The sequence below is a fragment of the Pseudoliparis swirei genome, chromosome 16 (genome assembly GCF_029220125.1).
Source record: "Pseudoliparis swirei isolate HS2019 ecotype Mariana Trench chromosome 16, NWPU_hadal_v1, whole genome shotgun sequence".
Classification (NCBI taxonomy): domain Eukaryota; kingdom Metazoa; phylum Chordata; class Actinopteri; order Perciformes; family Liparidae; genus Pseudoliparis; species Pseudoliparis swirei.
The window spans coordinates 8,899,348-8,924,245 of record NC_079403.1 but is presented as its reverse complement, the minus strand read 5'-3'; the positions used below and the strand labels follow the sequence as shown (position 1 = coordinate 8,924,245).

Genomic DNA, 24,898 nt, shown 5'->3' with positions numbered 1-24,898 from the left:
GATAGACTGGTGAATCTTTTCTTGCCACAGGTTATTTTGTTTTCTTCTCAATCATATGCAAAGGATGAAGAACAGCAAGAAAGAATGGCGAGTAAATCATATGAATTCATAGTGAAAGTTTGTGATTGCTCAATTTACAGTGAGAGTGTGTGTTTGTGGGGGGAGGGGATTTGCTTCAAATCAACCCCCTACTTACGGGCTTCAATTTGTCAGCTCAATCACACAAAATGGAAGGTCTGTATAGTACAAAGAAACTCACTCCCTCAAATTTCATTTTGGCATGGTAAAAAGCCTGGCTGAGACTTTTGTGTGGAAGAAACTCGAAAACGATCCAGTCCTGTAAAAGACATGCATAAAAAGGTAATTATTTCTGAATAATTGGAGTTACATGTCTGTTTTGTGAGTCAAATGAAGTGATGGGGAAATACTTTGCACTCTTTATAAATATTGTGTCTGCCTGATAGTTGTCAAAGAAGAGAAAACCCAGAGAGACAACTCAGGGTTTAAAGAGTCAAGAGAGGCTGCAATTAAAGTAATCCCTACTCTTGGCTTCAATGGCAAAGAAATGTGCGATCACATCCCAATCCTCAAACTCATTCCCACTACACTAAGCTGTTTTTTCCCCAAAAGGAAGTAAGGCAGCATTTGCGATAAAAAAAGAAGATCTGCCATGGATACACACCATTCAGACTATCAACCGCAAGTGTGTTCAGCTAAACCGCCACGGTGTTCTACACAGTGAGCCTGTACAAGCATGTAACACTTCTCTTGCCAATGATTCACTGGATTTATCGCTGATGTCAACAGGTTGGGGTACACATGTACATTATTTCACTTGGGGCAACACTAAAATGTCTCCACCTTCATCACCTGTAAACAAGCTGAAGCAACTCTGCACATACTGATGTTGTAACAAAGCTTGCAAAAAGAACATATCAGGCAAGAAGCAACACAACACAAGGGCTGGTGCCCGAGTCTGGGTGAGTAAATCTAATGCAGACGAGGCTCATGAAGCCCCCGGTTATTGACTCACCCTCTCAATCACCAAAAAGGTGAGGTCACCGAAAAATGTGACTTTATCTCGAGAGCATTTGGAAAACCAATCCTTGCACGATGGGGCATATGGGATCAAAAGACCTCTATGGTTACACAAGAGTTGAACTACGTTCAAGTTGATCCAGACACAAAGAGAGAAAAGAGTCTGGGAGGCCTGGAGATAGGAAAGATTGATAGGGGAGCCAGAGTGAGGTTGAGTTAAAGTCTTTCAAGACTTTTCCCTTTCCAGATGTTTTCATCAATAGTTAGCCTTGCCTGGTAGTTCTGTACAATAGCCTGTGCTGATGTTTACATATGTCTGTTTCATGGTGGAATGTAAAAGCATTAAAGCAAGCCTGTGTAACACATTAGTTCTCTTCCAAATGAAACACTTCTAATAACGAACAATAAAAGGCACCATTCCTCCATTCAATAACCAACACAACCTTTCTTAACCAGTAGCTTATGGTGGATAATGCGAGCTAATGTTAGCTCCATGTAGGTAGAACTTTCTGTAGAGCTGACTTTGGGCTCACTTGTCTCAATACTATGTTACACTATGTTTTAGTCAACAAAAGTGAGCTAGAATCATTTTAAAGTAACAGAAGGGGGTGGGGGGTGGGTTGGGGGGGGGAGGGGGACGAAATAACCTTTTATAAATTGACCAGTAAACTGTTATCTCTGAAACAAGACAGATGATATATCCAAGGTCATTGGAGGAACAGGACCAGTGCACAGGAAAACAGATTTCAGAGTTTGGTGAGGAAGAAGTTAACAGAGCCCTGACCTCAATCCCATCCAACACCTTTGCAAACAGTATCCCGAGCCAATCTTTATCAGTCATCATCGATGCCTGACCTCATGTTCTTTCTGCTATACGGTTGTATGGAGTAAATCGCTTCAGCCAGGTTTCTAATCTTGTTGAGGGCTGGAGGCTGTTATGGTTTATGGAATGAGATGTCTTACATATGGGTGTAACGTTTGGATGTCCACATGGTTTTTGCCATGTAGGGTACAGAATAATAAATCAAGATTACATGTGGACCCAGGATGAGAGATGCCTAAAGGAGCCCAAATGCTGCTGACCCTTGGGTTGATGCAATGTCATACAGTATCAAAAGGAGGCTGAACTTGAATCTGTGCTTGAAACTCGATCATATCCTCCCTGGACAGAAGATGTCAAACGGATTTCGTTTTTTCGGTGTAAGCTGGCACATTCATCCTGAAATTGGACCCTTTGGCGAGGAGCAGTTGGCTCCGAAGCTTTCACACAGTGGAAATGTCACCTGTCACACGTCTGCCAGTGCGGTGTGCATCAGCTCTTGTCTGACCCTGTGGCTCTGTGCTTCAGCTGCCGCCATGCCCTGTAACTGGCATCAGCTGGAGAGATGAGGACCTGGCACGGTCCAAACTCGCCACATTAACCGGCTTTGTTTGTATACAAGCCATAAGTGGATAGGGAATATGATGAGCTGCCCATTAGGCAGAAATGAAAGGGTATTTAATTGTGCTGGCCTATTTAAAATCCAAATACTTAAGCAGCATATGGCTTCATGTAGCCAACAGCATATTCATCAAAGGGCTGTGGAATCAGTCTACTGTATAGGGAGCACTGCTTTTGCAATGCGTAACTTCAAAGTTACTGTCCATAACAAGAAATATAGGCTCAAGAAAAAAATCTTACACTTGAAATTGCACACTGGGACAGAGGCGAAATGCAGAGAACACACACACAGTTCATGCATTCCTTTTGATGGTCTGCATATATGTGTGTGTGTGTGGGCGGCGGTGGCATCTTTCAATAAAAGTGTCAACTGCTGTCAAAAACGTGACAGGAAGAAAAGGAATGACGTGGAGAAAGATGCAGAGAGAAACAAAAGTGTAGTGTGTGTCATTGAGAAGAGAGACAAAGAAACGCATGCAAAGCGATGAGCGAGGGAGGACATGAGTGCAGAACACAGAAGAAAACCAACTTCGATATATATAGACTGTAAAAAGAGGGGTTGGGTCACTTTCCACGTCCTTCAACAAATCCAGCAGTGTTGTTTCAATGCACATCGAGGACCAAATGAACTAAACCCACGCTGACCCGAGACCTTTGAGAAGTGAATCCGCTCTGCAGGAAGACCCTTTATTTGTGTGAAGAAGAAACTGGAAGCTACACAGACAACATCTGGTTTCCAGTACAAACCTGCCCCCCTAGAACCCATAACCTGTCTTTACTGCAGGGAGGGATTCCCAAGCAGACACAGCTCAAGACCTGTTGATTTCCCAGCATGCCCTGCTCACATTCCTGACCTCCTTCTGTCACTCTTTCACTTGACTCACCCCTGTTGCCTACATCTATGTCCCCCACAACACTGAACCCATCCCCCCCCCCCGTACTGCTGTTTTTTTAGTACAAGCTAAACAGTCAAGTGTGATTCACAGGAAACATTTTTACGAATGGGGGGAAACTGCTTCTAGGTACTCAACTTCATCCTCTGCGCCATCTTGGTCAAGTTGCCTTTAAGAGTGTGAGATGACTGGGATTTTACAAAACCATTAACCCTTGTGTTGCCTTCGGGTCAATTTGACCCGATTCAATGTTTCACCCTTCGGGTCAATATGACCCGATTCAATGTTTAACCCTCCTGTTACCTTTATATTTACTAACATATTTTACCCTTGAGGTCAATATGACCCCAGCTATTAAAATCTCCAGAAAATTATTAGAATTAATATTGTTTTCCAAGTTTAAGTGTGAGGTACTTTATGTTTGTTTGTTGACTCCCGAAAGAACACCGAAGGCAACACAAGGGTTAAATCTGGCGGCCTGCAGAATCTGGCGAGAAAGCCAAAAGGGAATGATAAAACCACTTTCTTCAACCTCTTGGCCCCCCCATTGCCCCCCCCCCCCATTTCCTAATCTGCACCCCACAGAGACCGAGACAGTGAGATATAGTGACAGAGATCCCATGAGCAGTCCTTCCTCTCTCCTCTATTACGGTCATGTTCACACCGACAATAACAGCGACACACAATTAAGCTTCCTCGTTCATGACAACGAGACCAATGCATCGGCGGGATTCTGGGGAAATGCGGGGTCATCCGGCAGAAGATGCAAGGTTGTCCGGGAATAAATGTTGCCAATCAGTGCCGGTGTGCATTCCTGATGGAATACCTTGTAAAATGAACATTGTCAATGTCAAGGAAAGTTGTTGTGCCTGACAAATCTGCAAAGTCAAATATCTGCAATAACTTGCTCTACCCCGGCAGACCCGCTTCTTTTTTTCTTTAACGATGCTATTTCTGGTCCGAATGCCTGGTAATTGCGGATGTTTGACATGAGCATCCCATCCTTTGCCAAAGGGCAGGAAGGAGATCACAGATAACCCGGGAATGCCCAATCAATACTGTCAGTCGACAGTGACCTAGCATTAGAGACAACAAGCACAAACCAGCCTAATCCCCTGCATGCTGAGCTGGGATGACAAATGAGTAGAAAGAGGACACAACTGAACAACTGGGATCTGTTAATGCTCTCTTAACATGCAGTTGCATTGATGTCAAACCAAAGTGTGCCGTGTGGACTAATCATGTGAGAAAAGTAGACCAAGTCGCCATTCAGATTATGAAGCTTGGTCCATTACTTACTTTGCACAGAGCCTTGCGGCTGACTGGCGACTTTGGGTGGGCAGATCCTGCTCTTGGGAGCTACCATCTCCATAAGTTGGCCCTTCTCATCTGGACCCTGGCTGGGGGCCTGAGTCTCAGTCTGGGTCTCGCTCTGGGCTTTGTCCGGTGGCGCCGCTGCCTTTAGAGACTTCTGTCTGCTCAGGATACCGTCGCTACCAGCCCTCATCAGCTTCTCCCCCACGCTCAGCACCCGGACTCGACCCACAGTGCCATGGCATTCCTTCCTGGAGGGGGGCAGCTTGGATCGAGCCCCTATCGAGGGGGGCCGGGCCAACCTGGAGGCTTTGGACATCCTGCGGTTCGGCGGATCCGTGAAGCTCCTTCAGTCTTTCTCAGCCAGTGTGACTGCAGCTGTGTCCCGTTGGCAATCCAGGGTTTCTCAGCTCTCAGCGAGTGTGACTCGGTGACTCTCCAGCGTGTTGTGACTGGTGCAGGGAGGCTGCGAGGGCCAGAGGGAGGGCACTTTGGGGAAGGCGAGCTCAGAGGGTGAGGGGTGGGGGGTTAACAGATCCTTGGAAGGTGTTCTCTTCTCCTGGCGTGGCCTCCTGGGATCGTCCTCCAAAGCAAACAGTGCATGAGTGAGTGACTGTGTGTGTGTGTGAGTGTGTGCTGGTAAATTGGTGCATGTGTGGATGAACCTGTGGAGTGACAGGACGTGCTGTGTCAAATGCAAACAGAAACCTCAGGTCTCCGGTGTCAGCGCATTCCGGCTTTCTTCTTATCCCCGCTCTGCCACTCTTTCTCCGTCTTTCACACTCTCTCCCTCTCCATCCCTCTCTTTTTTTGTAAATTCCTCGCGCTCCCTCTCTTCTTCACTTGCTCTCACACTCGGCTTGTCAACTTCTCTCTCCTACCTGATCATTATTTCCTGTGTCGCTGTCCTCTTCTGCCTTCTCCTCTCTTCTCCTCTGCCTCGGTTCACTCGCTCTTCTCTGCCGAGGCTCAGCGGGTGACCATTCCAGCGCTCCGGCAGACGGAGATCACAGACGGAGAGATTTTTAGACGGCAAAAAAAAAGAGAGAGGGCGATAGAGAAAGTGCTGGCAGAGGCTTTGCAGAGGAGCCCTTCTCTTCAGGTGCAGCTGCACAAGCGGTTCCAGATGTGTGTGCAGCGCTTCACGTCTTCAGCCGACCGCTCAGAGCCACGCGGGTACAATCCCTGGTTTAACCTCATCCTATTTCCCCTTCTTCGTCCTCTTTTTCTCGCTCTCTCTCTTGTCCCTCTACTCCAGTCTGGATACTCTTCACATGTGATGAGATGTTCCGGCTACCAGAGGCAGGAATGCACACATGCACAACACAACCCACCAATCCCTTCACTCACTAGTGGAATTTACAGAGAATTAAAGAGCGCAAAGGAGGGGAGCATTACAGCGTGTGTGTGTGTGTGTGTGTGTGTATACAAGCGTCACACAATGGAGCGGTTCTGATCTCCTGACATCAGCTGTGACAAGAAAAAAAGACGGCAGAAGTTGGCAAGGAGAGAAATAATAAGGAGGAGAAGATCAGACACACTTCCCTTCCTCGTGCCCAGAAAAGAATCCACCTTGCATCCTCACAAACACACAATTTCTCACGTGACACAGTGCTCAGAACTATTTTCGGACCCACAGAAATCTCTTCAGCTCACAGTGATCATTGCCAGACAGGAACAGGGTAGGGCAGAAAAGAGCAAAAACAGCAACCATTAAAGAAGGATTTGACAGCCATTTCTTTTTGAAAGAAAGTGAGAACCAGTCGGTTTCATGTTGTAAAATCACATCTTGCCGACACAGTCAGACTCTGGAAAGTAAACCACAATCCTCTAAATGTGTCTAATTCATTAACTCCACACACAGTTCACCCTATTTTCAGCTCTGAGTCTGTGACACTTGTGTGATTTACCGCAGCAAGCGAAATGGACGTGTGATATAACGCAATGGGACACCATTCCGTGCTTCATGACTCGACACCAGGAAATGGATTACAGTGAGCAAAAGGATCAAGCGTGTCCAGGCAAAACGTTATAAAAGAGCGACCGTCCACATGGACCGGACCACGGCTTTGTTTCACACGGGGACGACTTCTCTCTCCGACCTGGAGCTGCGCCACTCAGATACCATAAAACGTCCCAGTTGAAAGTCCGAGAATGGAAAAGACAGATTTAATATTTCATATATGCCACCAGGCTTTATCCACTGCTGTGTTTGGAACCTGCATGGCATGATGCAGCCCTCCTACCCAATTGCCTTTTTAGACTACTAAACCCTGAACACGATGACAGACGTCACTGATTGTATAGATATGAAATATTCATCATATTACCACGTATCTGTATGGCGTCGGATAAAGACCAAAGCAGATTGACCTACTTCACCAATGAATAGTCGTAGGGCTAACAATCTCATGGGAACCGCTGCATGTCTGATGGATATTTTGCAGGAGAGAAAAAGTCAAGAAGATAGAGACATTTCCAGAAGTATTAAATATTAGAACCGTGCCAGATTATGGTTGTGCGTCACCAGTTTTGCTGAGTTTACGGCATTGTAGTACTAAGGAGGATTACATCAAACCTAAAAAGAAAAGAAAAAGAAAAAAGAAAAAAGGTTGACCATGAAAAAACACAACCTCCATATAAGTTTCAACGAGTGAGTGAATGGCAACTCTCTCACTATGGTTAGTGGCTATTTGGATGTGTGTGTGTGTGTGTGTGTGTGTGTGTGTGCGTGTGCGTGCTGGGAGTAAATGAAAGCCCTCTGTGTGGATTGGATGCCTCCCAGACTTTGAGCCATGTCTAACTGCACAGTAGGCAAACGGCGGGAACGTGGTTCAAAGGCTCCAAATGACATAGCATTTAGGGATGGATATATTTTGAGTTTCCTAATTAAGCCTGTGATTTTGTGCAACATGATAGATCATAAAGTACATCTAAGTATCAAATAGCTAACCCCACTGTCGACATACTATCCAGGCACGGCATCAATTTGCATTTCAAATAACCTACCGCAAGTATTTCAACTTGAAAAAAACGGAACTTGTGGAAGATGAATATCTGAGGAGTTGAAATTGGCTCTGACAATAAAGACCTGCATGACAGAACTGCCACCCACAGCTGTCTGGCTAGCACCGGGCTTCCTAATGCCAAGTAGCAGTTTGGGATGATAAGTTTTGAGAAAACGATGGTGAAGAAAATCCAACACACTTTGGGTGTATCTGCTCATGGCATACGTTTGTCCCGGAGGGGCTCTTAGAACGTATTTATGAAAAATGGTGTGATCAGCCAGAGTTGTCTGAGTGAGTCTTCATTATTTTTCTAATGAACTAACTTTTCTGTCTGAGGGTTATTATTACTCTGGGGGGCGTCGGTAACAAATGACTCCATGAACTGAGCTGAGGAGAACCTGCCTGCAGTTTGCCAACAAATATATTCTCATGTACACAAGTCACTCAACCCTGGAGAAAAGAAATACATCCAATAAATGTGATATAGTTCAACGATTATCCAACCAACTTATTTTAACATACAATACCCAATGGAGAGGACACCAAGAATAACCAAAGCAGCATGAACGAGCTGTGTAAACTGTTAGCAAGTTGTTGTTGATCATCATCTGGCAAATATGGAACAACATTAGCATGTATTTGGAGTCACGTTTCTGGTCATGAATAATCATAGTTAGGGCTCTCCCATACCAAAGAAATTCTTAGTCTTTTAAGACCCATTATTTGGCTACTGAATAGTTGATTACATCAACAGATTTGTAAAAATATGTTCCTCCACAAAGAATCACACGAAATGATCACTTATCATATCGTGTTAACCAGAGATGTGCTCATCTCTATGTTTCTTGGAAATAAGCCTTTCAATAAACAGATTATACAGGTCAACTACTTCCTGTTAGTCGATTAGTCAACTACTCGACTAAAAGGGGGGGTAGGCTTATTCCGAGTCGAACATCCAGTCCCCATTTAGCTCTTTAGACCAGCGACCTTTGAGAAGAATATGCGTCTCTTTAGCAGCTCAATGCTCCACCGGCTTATTGCGTACAGTGTGTGCCGGTGGTGGTGAGCAGGTGGTGTACAGTGTGTGTGTATTAAAGCTTTTCCATTGCAAACATCTGCCTGCTGCAGCTGGAAACGACTCGAACAACCTGAAGACCCAGATGGTAATTATCTGTGGATTCCTGACTATGAGTGATCTCTGCCAAAGATACATCATTATCTGATCACTTGTTACAATATAAATATTGATTAAAGCGGCTTTAATCACACACTGATTGGCTCTTGGTGCGGCAGGATAAACACAAAGGCCAAATGTACACAGGGCTGGTGGTGGCCGACAAGGCTGGGGGATTTGGGAAGCAATCGGGGGGGATGGGTGAGCTGTGTACCTCTCTGCTGCGGATTAAGGTTGAGTCTGTTTTCCAAGCCCGCCGGGCTCGCTTGTTTCTTTTCCTACATTCCATCCCCGAGCTGCCTCCCTCCCATATCATGAGTCATTACTGACTGTAACATTCACTCAATATCAGCTGCTGAATCCGTTTCTGGAGGCGCACACACGCTGCACATGCACAGCAGAAGCATATAGTGTGTGGAGACCAGCACTGCAGTGGGTTGGGATGCCCACCATGTGCAAAAAAACACAGGTTCGAGACCAGGTTGCAGCTGTCATCCTCCGGAGACAGCAGTACCAAAACATACTCTATTCGAATAGATTGTGTTTATTTCTCGAGAAAAGCTCATCACTTGCAGCAAACGTGGTCATATTTGCACCGGGGCTACAGCTAAACTCAAACTTCTCAACCTCGCAAACAATCCCTATTTTATCAGAGACTTTTCAGTAGTTCACAGACTCTTGGAATGAAAATCTGAATGTGATCTCTATCTCTATCTGGAACATACTGGAGCTTCAATGACATCAAAAACAACAAACTGCTTTTCCTTTACTCCTCCCTCCCTCCCTCTCTCCCTCCCACCCTCCCCGTAGTTGGAGCTGTTGCCTTCCCCCGGCTCCCGGGTAAAGTGACTCAAAGGCAGAAGAAAAGAGAAAGGGAGTCTATAAGACGATGCGACTCGCTGCCAGTTGGGACCAATTAGTCTTAACACAGAACTGCTCCCTGGGGAACGCCACCCAACATGTCACATCATCTGCCGCATTAAGTCACAGTAAATGTGGCACTACTCACGGCAGAGGAGCCGCCACTCAGTCAGCAAGTCAGAGGAGACGGCGGCCCAGTCAGGAGGTTCAGTCTCTGCCATTATCATCAACTGTAGCTTAAACAAACCAGATGGAGGCGAGTCTACGGCCGTGTCGACTTGCCTGCTATCTAATCAAACCTAACAACGTGGTATCTTCAGTTTTAAAGTTGGCACCAAGTCTTTCGTACTATACTGACATTTTGAAAAGGACCAAACTAAAGCTTTTAGATTCAAGCAATCACTTCAGACAATTACAAAAAAACACTTACAGTGTTCACGCTTGATTTCCTACATTTATTCATTTGAATATGTTTCGGAAATCAGCTTCTTAAAGACTCGAATGGTTGCTCCGAAGTCCAAGAAGTATTAATCTGCCGTCCAAAAGCATTACGTCATTACAAAAAATTAAAGATCGAGAAGCATTGTGTGAGCGCATGTCTGCACCGAGGCTGCAAGATCATCTCAAGTTATTATTCTAACGATAAATACAGTTTAGAAATGTTTGGTCGGTATCTGGTGACGGATTGTAATGGGATGCGTTTTGTTTTGTTGAAGTAGCTCATGAATTAAAGGAAACAAAATACCATCTCACAGTGTAACAAATACTTTTAGAAGAATTATACCACACCACACATTTCTTCAGTGGCTCATTTTCCAATTTGTTTGACTATTATAATAATAAATAAATGAACAAAGGCAAAAAGCAGAGATGGGTGTTTTATGAAAAAAGAAACATGAATTTCACTTCGGACATCACTTGACTCTTACATATCTTGAGCATTATCACACACATCATACTGCAGCACTATGAAGGTAAAAAAAGAATAGTGAAGCATTTTCCACTTCCACTTTCTTCCAAAATGTATATAGTTAACAGGCTAAAAACACCTAAATATAATAAACACTGTATCCTCTTGATGTGAGTGTGTTCAAACGAAGGAAAAGGTCTCTAGAAAACTGTTTTTGGGGGAACAATGTCATTTTGTTTTGGTGAGCTCCTCTCCCTGGAAATACACTACCGTTCAAAAGTTTGGGGTCACTTAGAAATGTCTTTATTTTTCAAAGAAAAGCACTGTTTTTTCAATAAAGATAACATTAATCAAAAATACACACTATACATTGTTAATGTGGTAAATGACTATTCTATGTGGAAACGTCTGGTTTCTAATGAAATATCTCCATAGGTGTATAGAGGCCCTTTTCCATCAACTATCACTCCAGTGTTCTAATGGTACATTGTGTTTGCTAATCGCCTTAGAAGACTAATGTCTGATTAGAAAACCCTTGTGCAATTATGTTAGCACAGCTGAAAACAGTTATGCTGGTGATATAAGCTATACAACTGGCCTTCCTTTGAGCTTGAAGTTTGAAGAACAAAATTAATACTTCAAATATTAATCATTATTTCTAACCTTGTCAATGGCTTGACTATATTTTCTATTCAATTTTCAATTCATTTGATAAATAAAAGTGAGTTTTCATGGAAGACACAAAATTGTCTGGATGACCCCAAACTTTTGAACGGTAGTGTAAGTAGAACCCCTTCTTAGCGTGGACCCGTAAGATAACTATTGTAACAGATGCTGAAACAGAAAATATTTCCTCCAAATGTTGTGAACATGATGCAAGGCAACAAACAGCAAAACCCCAAATGACCAAAGAGTGAACATTGAGTTGTTTTACCGCTCTCGGTGAGAAGGGGTTCTGCATGAAGACCCATCGTCCTGGTGAATCTTCCCTCTCTGGGGCCCCCCTGTGGCCTTATGAATCACTCTCTACCCTCAACCCCTCTCTGCTCTCAACCTTCAACGGGCTCAGAACCCCGCACGCAGTTTGGAAATATCCATCTCTGAACTCTTATTTTAAACCCTGAGGCAATGGCAGCGCATTGGCCTCGCAGCCCTCGGCCTTTCCTTTACGCTTCAGCATTTTAGGAGAGTTTAGCATTTTATCTGGACATTCTGCCAAGAGTGTTATTGGAGGCAAACCGAACGGTTCCGCCTGAAGCGTATAAAGAGGATAAGAGGGGAGATAAACCACCGCTCCATTCAGACCGATGTAAATAAGAGGCTTCTCCATTCTCTTTATGGCTTATTGATTTTGAGTTTGACGTCTGGCTGCAGACAGCAACAGAGAAAAGAGGGCGAAATAGAAAGAAAGATGTAGAGGGGGTGGTTACTGAACTCTGAAACAGAAGCATGTTTCTGGGAACAGAAACAGAGCCACATTAATGGCACATAACACACAAACAAGTCATAAGTCATAAGTCATAAGTCATAATGAAATCAGATCCCCGATAAAAACACAACTAAAACTTGTACTATGAGATAATATATTACCTTTATCGTAATGAGTATACTTTTTTTTCATGTTAAGTAACCAAAACGGTAAAAGAAGAAAAGAGGCTGAAACTTTCTCGTCAGATGTGGTGGGAAAACACAATGAACCTACTCACATGCTGGGTGAACAACATTCTAGTATTACAGAGGAGGAATTAATAAGATGATGTTTCCAGACTCATGGCTGAGCTAAAATAGCTGCTCAAGAAACAGAAAAAGGTTAATATATTAAAATGTTTGCTGAAGTCTTTCTATGCATCTCTTTCATTTCTTTTTTATATCTCACACCTGTTCATCTTCAGGAGAGCTCAATTAGACCTGAATACATAAACACAAACAGGATCATGCATTCACGCCCCACCTTAAGCACCTGTTGGATGTAGCTGTTAGCATCACGGTAACAGCTTGAGGAGCTAACGGAGCTCTTTAGTGACTCCTATATTAAGGACGAGGAACGACTGTGTGTTCTGTTCTGGAACAGATGAACATCCGTCGCCTCCAGCTCTCAGCTCTTTCAATAAAAGGGTTAAAGTAAATGTTCAAAATGTACGTCACAGGTGTCAAACACAAGGCCCGCGGGCCAAATTCGGCCCGCCACATCATTTTATGTGGCCCCTGACAACTTTAAAGACATATGATTATCTTTTCTTTAAAAATGTGAGAAAAATATCCTGTGCTTTTATTTTCAAGGTTTCAAATGAAATTATGTTATAATATTAGAGAACATTTCTTATGTACAATATTTCTACACTCAAATAATCAATAAGCAAATGCAAAGAGAGTTATTTAGCAATATGTTGGGGAGTGGTTTATACCTTTATATGTTTCAGTTACAACCCTTTGAGGGCGGCTATGATGCTGATGTGGCCCACGGTGAAAATGAGTTTGACACCCCTGATATACGTCCTGATTTCCTACAATTATTATATTAGTCAACAGCTTGGACACCCAAGGTTAGGATAACAAACAAATTCAGATTCTTTGACAATTAAGATTAGCATGGGGACCATTTTCCAGACAAATGTAACAACATTTTGTCTTAACGTGCCACGTACGAACAGAGAACAGTCGAAGCATGAATTCCTCAGCGATTAATCTGACGTAGGTAATATTATATACTGATGGCTCCCTTTCATTTTTGACCTTTAACATGTGAATATGCCATTTGTCTAAGCTCTCTCTAGGGGGATCGTGAATAATCTGCGTGTCTGTGTCCATATATGCGTGTTTGCACGTCTGTGTGTACGCACGCTTAACAAAGAAGTCGATTTTCGTTGGGAGGTTTTCATGGCTGGAGTCTCTAAATCAAGCTGACAGCTTTCAAACGGCATATCATCGTCCCCATAAATGTGCATACTTTCACCTGTGAATATCATTCCACTCAACATCACAAATGCACAGATGGTTACAATACTATCATATGTTGCCGAGTTGAGTGATTTCACAGTGGCAACAATATGTCACTCACAGCTCACAGGATAGAAGCCTGTGTAAAACCATACATAGGTTTATTCATGACCTCATCAACCAATTAATTTAAAAAAACATTTTAATCTCTAAATCTTGATAATCTTTGTCTGCACAGATAGATTAGACACTCCAGGCATGCAACGATCTACAGATCTTCATTAATGTGGAACTTGAGCATCGCTTGTCTTGCTCCACTGCACGGCAGAAGGCCAAGTGCTCAGATGTAAGATGACACATGAATATGAATGTTTTTCCAAACTCCAAAGTCATGAGAACCGTTGTGGGGTTGAGTTTATATCAAGTGACAGTGCCATGTGCTCTAGAAGGGGGAAACAGGCTTAAAGTGAGGGGTTAGAAACAGTTTGAAGGGATAAAAGGATCACCAGAGAGAATGAGTCAGAAAAAAGAGGACTCTGAACCCTCCTGTTGCCTTAGGGTCAATTTGACCCCATTCAATGTTGAACCCTCCTGTTACCTTTATATTTACTGACATATTTTACCCGTGGGGTCAATTTGACCCCAGCGATTAAAACATCCAGAAAATTATTAGAATTAATATTGTTTCCCAAGTTTAAGTGTGAGGTACTTTATGTTTGTTTGTTGACTACCTAAATAGCCCTTTAAATATATTAAAAAGTTGATATTTCTTATATGTTTGACACAGTGAAAAACAGTCTGGGGTCAAATTGACCCGAAAGAACACCGACATTAAACATTGAATGAGGTCAAATTGACCCTAAGGTAACAGGAGGGTTAAGAAGGTGCCGACACCGATATGTGTGAAAATACAATCATGACATATCTGCAGATAGACCTTTTTAAACATATGACACACATTTTTTTAAAGGAAACCGAACAGTATCGGTTCCAGTAAGTAATACTCATTGAGAGTTGACAGTAGCTAAAGAAATAACATCAAATTGTGATTTAAATATTGCTACATCCTGTCTGGTGCTCAAGATGATGCAGGCAAAACCCCCAAAATACATGAAACCTCTCGAGTGAAAGAACCAAGATGTGTGTGTGTGTGTGTGTGTGTGTGTGTGTGTGTGCGTGTGTGCAGCTCCAGAGGTCTCAGTAACGAATGAGCATCAGCCTACGAGTGAACTGCAGTGACAGCAAACATCAGCATCCATGTCACAACACAACAGGAAGTCCTTCAGCTTCACACATGAATGCAAGCAGGCACACACACACACACACACACACACACACACATACACACACAAGGCTTCAGTCAGCAGCAGAGATCTGCTGAACCAACAGCTCGGGGCCGGGGGCCGGACAAACAGGACAGAGATAAGCAATCTGACAAAGAGAGACACAAGGGATGAAGACACAAAGGGGGGCACATGAGGGCACTAAATATGACGCGTGTGAAAATTAATCAGGGCTAAAAGGCGATAAAGATGAGTGAAGATATTGAAGCCGGGCTTTACAATCGGACTAAATATACAGATTATTTCTCTCCACTTCTCTTTATTATACGATGGCCCAAATGCTCTGACAGGAGCAATGAGCTCAGATCTTTATGGCTTTCCTCTGTGGCAATTATTAACACTTCCTTAGCCAGAAATAGCATTGACTTGATGTTAATTGTATTAAAATGCACAAAAAATGTCTGCAGGAAAATGTTGACAGCCCAGCCTTTGAGAAACAGAGTGTGCTATGTCTAATTTGAATTTACGATGACTGTATTTCTCATGCCGAAACATCCGCAGTTCACTTCCTCAATCTCAGCCCCCCCCCCCCCCCTCGTGGGAAAAAGATTGGGTTTCTATAAGTGTCATTTAGAAGTGAAAGTTTCCACAACTACTGACTGACAAGAGGACAATGTGTCGCTTGACACAAGTCAATCACATCCTACCAGGAAGGTGACACAACAGTGGTTCTTTGTCTTCCAGGGTTAATTCTTCAAATATTTAAACAGGAAAGGCGACTTAACTCGAGCTCCGGCACACGTGTTTTTGATTGGCCTTCAGTTTCAGAGCTTGAGTTAGGGGTCCGTCTGCCCCACCCCTTGTCCGACATCTGCTCTGACCCTTTGCCAGGTCACAGGTTTTTTGTACACACGTTTCAGTGTTTGTGTCCAGCCGAGACCGGGCTGGACCACTTTGGTGTTTCCTGTGCACCCACCGCTTCCCCAACGTGCTGATGAAAAGACTCGAGAGGCCCGATTGATGTGGGCGGAGGCCCCCTTAATGAACTGAGGAACTCACTCAGAGACGCTCTGGGTGCCGAAGAGGCTGATTAAAGAAAGAAGGGGGGAGGGGGAGTGTAGGGGGAAGGAGAAATGTATAGAAGGGAAGAGGAGAAGAAGGGGGGGAAAAAATCCTGTCCTGAGGTACAACTATTCCTTCAATACGGCTGGATTTCTGCTCAGAGGGAAAGAGGGAGGGGGGAGGGCTTTAGCCAAAAACCCTCGAGTCTGATTCTCATTAAGAAGCACAAAGAACATCAAAGACCAACCCCAAACCTCTATCAGTCAGCAGCACCCTCAATCCCCGTGATATTAAAATTCCCAGGCGCCATTCAGTGTCAAGTTCTGAGGTAGGCGGAGGGGCTCGGGTGACTCAGGGTTTGGGTAACTTTAAGGTGACCAATTATCTTCAACGGTTTCTACTTCGAACACGTCTACCTGTCTCTTGGACCCCATCCCGACGAGGCTGCTTAAAGACGTTTTGCCTTTAATTGGCGGCTCCCTATTAGATATTATCAATGTGTCTCTGCTAACAGGCCACGTACCACACTCCTTCAAAGTGGCTGTTATTAAACCTCTCCTGAAGAAGCCCACTCTGGATCCAGAGGTGTTGGCTAACTACAGACCGATCTCTAACCTCCCCTTCCTCTCCAAGATCCTTGAGAAAGTGGTCGCAAATCAGTTGTGCGACTTTCTACATCATAATAGTTTATTTGAGAAATTTCAATCAGGATTTAGAAAACACCACAGCACCGAGACGGCACTGGTGAAAATTACAAATGACCTCTTAATGGCAGCAGATAAAGGACTCCTCTCTGTCCTGGTCTTGTTAGACCTTAGTGCTGCATTCGACACCATTGACCATGACATCCTGTTACAGAGACTGGAGCAGTCGATTGGCATTTCAGGCACGGCACTAATTTGGTTTAAATCCTATTTATCAGATCGATCTCAGTTTGTATTTGTAAACGATGACGCCGATAACCACCAACGTTAATCACGGAGTTCCACAAGGTTCTGTGCTTGGACCAATTTTATTTACCTTATACATGCTTCCTTTGGGCAATATTATCAGGAAACACTCCATAAACTTTCATTGTTATGCAGATGATACTCAACTATATTTATCGATAAAACCAGAGGAGAGCAACCAACTCTGTAAAATTCAAGCATGTCTTAAAGACATAAAAACATGGATGACCTGCAACTTCTTGATGTTAAACTCAGACAAAACCGAAGTAATTTTAATCGGCCCTGAGCACCTCAGAGATCAATTATCTGGTGATGTGGATTCTGTAGACGGCATTGCCCTGGCATCCAACACCACTGTAAAGAATCTTGGCGTTATCTTTGATCGGGACTTGTCCTTTAACTCCCACGTAAAGCAAATCTCAAGGACTGCATTCTTTCATCTACGTAATATTTCAAAAATCAGGCACATCTTGTCTCAAAAGATGCAGAAAAATTGGTTCACGTTCGTTACTTGAGACTGGATTACTGCAACTCCTTATTATCAGGCTGCTCTAATAAGTCTCTTAGGTCCCTCCAGTTGATCCAGAATGCTGCAGCTCGTGTTCTCACTAAAACTAAGAAAAGAGATCACATCACTCCTGCACTAGCTGCTCTGCACTGGCTCCCAGTAAAATCAAGAATCACTTTTAAAATTCTTCTCTTAACCTACAAAGCCTTGATTGGTGATGCTCCATCATATCTTAAGGAGCTTGTAGTACCATATTGCCCCACTAGAGAGCTACGCTCACTAAATGCGGGACTACTTGTAGTTCCTAGAGTCTTAAAAAGTAGAATGGGAGCCAGAGCCTTTAGTTATCAAGCTCCTCTTTTATGGAACCAGCTTCCAATTTCAGTCCGGGAGGCAGACACAGTCACCTCGTTTAAGAGTAGACTTAAGACCTTCCTCTTTGACAGAGCTTATAGTTAGGGCTGAATCAGGTTCACCTGGTCCAGCCCCTTGATATGCTGCTATAGGCTTATAGCTGCCGGGGGAAATTTAGGATGCACTGAGCACCTCTCTCCTCTTTTTTCTCTCCTTAAGGATGAATTTTCATCTCTCAATCACACGTTACTAACTCTGCTTTCTCCCCGGAGTCCTTTTGACTTCACGTCTCATGGGGTCATCGGACCCTATGAGACGGCATAGATCCTATCTGCCTGATGGATCGTCTGGGTCGTGGAATTCCTGCTCCTGACTGCGCCACTGTCCTGTTGAGACTCCGCCCACTGTTGAGACTCCGCCCACTCCTCCTCCCCACCGCCATCTGCCTGATGGATCGTGGAGGTCTCCATCGTGGAATATGCCTACGATGAACTATTCATACACTCTGTCACATTCATTGAATGTATTTTAACTCTAAATCTGTCCTTCTGTACACATTACATCTATTGTTCTGTCCATCCTGGAGAGGGATCCTCCTCTGTTGCTCTCCTCCAGGTTTCTTCCCTTTTTTTCCCCCTGAAGGGTTATTTGGGAGTTTTTCCTGGTCCGATGTGAGGTTTTGGGGCAGGGATGTCTATGTGTACAGATTGTAAAGCACTCCGAGACAAATTTGTAATTTGTGAAATTGGGCTATACAAATAAACTGAATTGAATTGAATTGAAGGTCAGTGAAAAGTTTGAGCTAACTTCTTCTCGCCTCAGTGATTGGCTGCTGCATAAGCTCTCTGCTGGAAGACGAAGATGATAACTAGCAGCTGTGGGTAGATAATGGTCACTAGCAGCTGTGAGATGCTGTCATAACATTTGAAACCATTTATAGTTGAAAACACAAGCCGTACAATTGGGAGCTACCTGAACTTCCTGAGTTTACAAGTTCTTGGTTGTAATGTAAAATGACTTTACGCAACTAAAAAAGTTCAAAATCTGATTCAGAAACTGTTAAGTCGTATTTGGAAGAGGTCCCTGGTCCGCTTGGCTTTCCTGCCACATTTATTCTCTCACTTTGAAGTTGTATCAAGGTCAGTTCTTCATATTCCACATAAACCTTTCAGCTCCTCCAGGTGAGTCACTTTTAAACAGTGCTAGTGCTAAAATAATGGGTGGAACATCTAAGGGTTACAAGGGTACGCTCACTGAAGGGCTGATGTACAAACTAATCTTCATCACAGTTATGCCTATTTAATTTATGATCAGAGAAAAGACATGAAACGGATTTCTGAAGAAAGGTTTCCAGACGGTTAACCCTAAAATAATGCATGCTGGGAAATATAGTGAACCAACGGGTTGCACATTCTTGAGAAGAAAAAAAAAGCCCTGAAGATGTCAGTTGACTTTACTAAATATGGATAGCCTAAATTAGGTAACAGCAGCATTAACTGATAATTGGATTCTCTTGAGGCCAGCGTGAAACCAGCTGGAAACACAACACTGACTTTATGAGCTCTCTGGGCCCAACAGAGGTGTCTAGGAAACAAGGAGAAGTACACACCGCGTGGCTGCGTCTTAACGAGACTATAAATGCTGAGTATATTGCTGAGTATACATTCCACCCTTGGTGGTCCAAGGCGTACAGCTGGGCCGACTCAGGTCACAGCAGCACAAGCTGCTGCTATCAGAGACACCGCAGCAGGCATCGAACACACACCGGCCGCTCCTCTTTCATCTGGCTGTGCTGGGACATGAACCCAGATCCGTGACACACACACACACACACACACACACACACACACACACACGTGTATGCGGTTATTCAGTGGTTAGGAGTTGGGGTCCTATCAGAGGACAGCAGACAAAACCCACGCTTTCATTAATTTCACTTCACAAACGGACATGTCAATAACATAATCTAGCCTTTGTTACATTCTTTGTGCTAAAAACAGAAGATTACAAAAAAGCGGACAAAAGTACACTCGAGGTTGGGAGGAGGAAAGTTATTTTTTATACTGAACAAAAGAAGCAGGGAGTGGAGGACCTCGCTGACCTCGCCAAAAGGTCCGATGATTGCTGCCACCTCTTTAGACTGCCAGGCTCGGCCATTAAGGCTCTTACACCACCGCTGGCCCTTGCAGTGGCAGTTGACAGCCAAGTCTGCTCCATCTCAGCTTTACATACATAACATCACATCTGATTGTTAAATATTTCCTCCTCGACCAAAGGCAGCTTCAAGAGCTCCGATAAGCGTGGAAGGCGTGTTGAGCTGCAAAGGTGACAACATCAGCACAGTCTTCAATCAGCGTGAGGAACAGACTCTGAAGGGACCAAAGTTGATTCTTTTCAGTTCTAACTGGTTATATTTCTGCGAAAACAAAAGAGAAGAAACCAGATTTCTGTAAGAGCCCTATTCATTCAGAAGACCCGGAGAGAATGACTGGATTTAAATGTGGTAGGTGGCTTAACACAATAGGAAGGGCTCCTAATTAAAAAGTCCTTTGTCTTCAGATTACCATTGGGATCAAGAGGGAGCAACAGCCATTTGCTGATGCCAGCACCACTCTTATTGGCACGCTGGTATTTCAGAGACCTTCCAGGGAGTCGAGTGGATTAGCCCAACTTGACCTGAAAATGCACAGGAAATAGCAAAGAATGCACTGCACACAGCAATGCCTATGTTAATGTCCTCATTTCTACATAAAGAATGTTGCTGATAAAGCAATAGGTCACAGCTTGTTCCGACACTCAATTTTCTCTCTTATCATAAAAGAAATGGACGTTCGGAACGGATAATTGCGTTGCAACTGCAGCTGAAGGTCCTGGATGAAAAAGCGTATAGCTGCTAAAATGTGCTGCGGGACGATGACAGAACGTCTCAGCATTTTCTCGATGTGTGCTTTCCTCCCACATAACCCCCCCCCCCCCCTTGCTGTGACCGCATCCAATCAGTGACGACCCGTTCCACTTAGAAACACCCACTTGTATCCACGCACTAAACATCCCATTCATCACATTGACAGCAGCGGCTTGCGGTTATTGACCGGGAGTGGATTCTTTTACCATCCACAAGCTCACGTATCAAATTAGATACCAGAGCTAAATGTTTGGGGAGGTTAAATGAGTGGTGTCAGATAAGGGCATATTTTTAGCTAAATGTGAGCATGAATTACTGGAAATCAGGAGGTGTTTTATCAAACTGAGAAAAAGTATGTGTGTTATTGGTTTCTCCCATACCTCAATCAGTCATGTTGAAATAATTGTCTGAGTGTACAGATCATGTGTCTGAGCAACACATACTTACTGGATGGTAAAACAACATGACACACACACACACACACATACATACATACACACACACAGGCAGATGTTGCAACGGTTGTACACATTTCTTACAACGTAAGGATAAGTTTGACATTTCGGGAAACTGAAATTGTTATTATGTTCCTTTTTATACCGATTAAACATGAGTGATGTTGTGACGTGTTGCTAGGTAGATTTGGTTAATTTCGGACCATGCCTGGCTCTGTGTTTTCAGTGTTCGTGATGCTAAGTTAAGCAAAGATCAATCTTGTCATCTCATCAATTGAGGTTCAAAATGCTCCGTCTTCCACAATGATACAGGGAAAATGTGTGTGTGTGTGTGTGTGTGTGTGTGTCTAGGCCGACCTCTGTGGCAGTGACCCAGATGTTTTGATTGATTTGTAAAGTCATTAAAATCTCAGACGGAGAATAATAGACTCAATGTCGTCAGCATGGAGTTTGAAGATAAGCCTGAAATAAGCCTAATTATCAGGTGCCCACACACACACACACACACATATGCACACACACACTTCATATTAAGCTTCAGCGCACAACCGTACTCACGTAAACTGTGCCTCATTTCCTCCCCTGCATATCTATTTGATATTTTCCTTTGAACATGACCTCGCCGCAGCATCAAAGCAGAGGCTGTTTGACTTCTCACTTATCTGCGTCAAAGCAAATGTTTGGTTCCCGAAGCTGCTTTATAAAAAAAACCTGCCATCGGGGCTGGCATCACACATCATTAGTGCTTGAGGAGGGCATGCAGAGAGTGTTGTTACACCCTGTATCCCAACAGCACAGAAATACAGCCAGATTGTCTCTAATCACCAATAAAGAAGCGCAGATATTTCAAGACCACTGCTCAGGGCGGCTGAATGACAACTGCGCGGAAAGCTGCGGCAAACCCTCTGGGAATCATCAATTTTAACAGTGATTCCCATCTGGGTATTATCAAGCCTTAGATCCTTCCAGATTTAAGACGACTATAAACAAGATGGAACGTTGTTTACTCCTCAGCCGATTCTACAGGCGAGAAAAGAGCAGCGGAGGGGACGACAACGCCGCGGTGTCCACGGGCGCTGCGAGCGAGTTCTCGCTCGGCTGCAGCAGCCAATAAGAACGCTTGAAGTGCCCCGGTGCTGAGAGGTCTGTGTGTCAGGAGAGCTTCATTATCTCCCATTCTTCACATGAAAAGGTGGTGAATTTCTTTGCACCTACTGCTTTAGTTCCACTGAAGTTTTTGAGACCACTCTAGATACTTCGTCCCATCTTCTTCAGGAAGGAACCGGTGGAGAGGGAATCAATTAGAAGAAGAAACACATAATTAAAAGAAACAAACACAGGGGGAAACATCTGGTTCCTCTCCACATAGCACGGGCACCCCGCTGCTGGAGAGACAAGAGAAGTCAGGAGAGGGTGGATCATTCATTAGGCACGCACAGCTTCACGATGCAGAGCAGTTCAGTGAGACAGACATGATGACTCAACCAGGAGTAATTCTAGCCGCACGATACCGTCTACTCTGCACTATGTTACGCTCTTATTGTAGATCTCTGGGATGTTTCATCCTTGTTTTCTTCTTTTTGGTCTTTTGAAATCTCCCTTTGACTTTCTCTCTCTCGAGAACGACCTTTACGTTAACTCTCCTCGCTCACAGAAGCTTGATGATGGAAGTTTTTTCTTTTCTTTTTTCCCCCAAGAATAGGCCAAAGAGAAACGAAGCACTGCTAACACGGGAGCCGGATAAAGTGACCGAAGTGCCTGCAAAGATATGAAAAGGTCAGCAGAAAGTGGAAGAAATGTGAGAGTGCTGGAGATTAAATACACGCTGGTATATTTTTAAAGATGATCCTAAAGTACAATAGGTTCTTCTGAAAAATCTTCAAGCCTTTTGATTTCTATTTCATGACATATTCAGCATAATAGTTTGAATAAATTCAAAGAAATTACAGTGTAGTAATGAATCAATACTAGCAGTAAGATATACTGTACGTATATATAAAAGCTGAGAGAAATGTTGGTTTGCTCATTACAATGAAAATAGCAACATAATAGCAAAAAAGCAACCAAACCTCAGCTCTGTGAGTACCCGTCTGAAAGTATGTTCAGTACTTTAGCAACACAAAGCCAAGTGGATAACAACTCAAGGTTATGCCTTTTATCAGAGAGTGGCACCCCGAGTCAAAGCTAGAATCACAACAGCATATTACCGTAGGGCACAGAAGGCCACGGTGCTCCTTTAAATCTAATGTGCTTTACACTCGGAGGGAACTGAAGAGCCCTTAAGGGACAGGCTTTTAATCCGCTGTGAAAACAGCTGTTTAGCGTCTCAGAAGCCTGACTATTTCCAGAAGGATCGTCTGAAGAGCCTCTCCAAGGAGATCAGCATCTTCAATGGGATCGACAGCCGCCCAACCGTGACGTTTCACACCTTACCCGTGGTGACAGACACTCACGTAATAAAAAAAACACATCACATTAGTAGTAGTGAGTGAACTATGTTTAGAAAAGTATGTCATTTAATCATAAAGGCTGTGTTTTATCCTCACTGTGACAATGATTAATATGTTTTTTCCCAGAGAATTATAGCCCCCCCCCCCCTCTGGTTTGTACAGCGAGACACCGGCAGACGGTATCTGTCTTCCATGAGCTGCTGGTGAACAAGCGCATTCTGTGATTATCAATTCCAACACAGCATGTGCCATTTCCAGGACATTGCTCACGGGGACTCCGCGTATGAAAGCATGCAGCCATGTTCAGCGTTTCTCATGGACGTCCCGACAAAGGGACGCTGATAAGAGATAACATCCATGTAGCCTGAAGAAGTGCAAAGTGGAAACTCAACCAAAGCGATGGGCTAATGGAGTCCCGTTATCACGAGGGACTGTTGGTCCGATGGTTTTTTTGTGTCAGTCGTTATGAAGCTGTGGGACAAATTTGGAGGCAATTAACGAATCGTTGAGTTATTTTAGGAAAGGCATGGATTTGTATTTGAATCTGTTCAAGTTAAAGCAGAGCATTTGTAAGTGTTGCACACACACACACACACACAACTCGTATGCTCTTCTTGTTATTGGCGTGCACTGAAAATGATGTCATCACCAATAACACGCATGCAAATATTGAATTTCTTTTATTGAAGAATTGATGCTAGACAGGCGTGACCCGACACTCCCAGTCCACAATAACCTCAACACAGTATGCTTGGAATGTGATACATACCACAGTAAACGTGTGGCTTTAGTGGTAGCTATGTACATATTAATACGTATGGTCCCACTTCTCAGTCAGGTGTCCTTTTAATCCATTTTACAATCATTTCCATATCGGGTATTGGGTAGTAATCTCATGCACAGAAGATGCCTGTGTGAATTTTGGGCAAAGTGATGTCCCCACTGTGATATGATGGTTTAGAAGCAGGTGGCTTTTGAATGGGAGTCGTAGAATGACAGACAATTTGGACTCGCAGCAAGTCTATTTGATTAAATTGGCGTGCGGACAAAGAGACGCGACAGACTCGAGTTAACGGGGAACGGCGATGGAATGAACTCCAGCAACAACATCAGCTGATGGAACCTCCTGGCAGAGAGCAAGCTGAGGGGAGCGCTCCACTCTTCCTTCATGACGATTGTTGCCAGATCTCTGCGATCTGCCTTCCAATCAAGGACGCATATCCTTCTCCAACCTCCAACCTCACTGACACCCTGAGATGATAAACACCAGAGTGCAGCTGCCTGGGGACGTAAAGCAGCTCGCTGGAAGACTGTGACGCTGTCACGTATTAAATGTGCAGCTCTACAGACGGACA

At 43.8% G+C, this 24,898-nt stretch overlaps 1 protein-coding gene across 11 annotated transcripts in view; it reads right to left on the bottom strand.

Annotated features, from left to right (window-relative positions):
* The window catches only part of si:ch211-285f17.1 (sickle tail protein homolog), a 114,436-nt gene that overhangs the window by 87,569 nt on the left and 1,969 nt on the right, over nt 1–24,898 (bottom strand). For 5 of the 11 annotated variants that reach the window (XM_056433495.1, XM_056433499.1, XM_056433510.1 and 2 more), the window contains exon 1: nt 4,672–5,430. The exons of 1 other annotated variant lie outside the window; for it this stretch is intronic. In XM_056433495.1, coding sequence (XP_056289470.1) covers nt 4,672–5,005 — 334 coding nt within the window. In that variant the 5' untranslated portion in view covers nt 5,006–5,430. Of the gene's footprint in view, nt 1–4,671; nt 5,432–24,898 lie in introns of those variants that run through there. 5 more of the 11 variants (XM_056433509.1, XM_056433508.1, XM_056433496.1 and 2 more) reach the window with 2 other exon arrangements.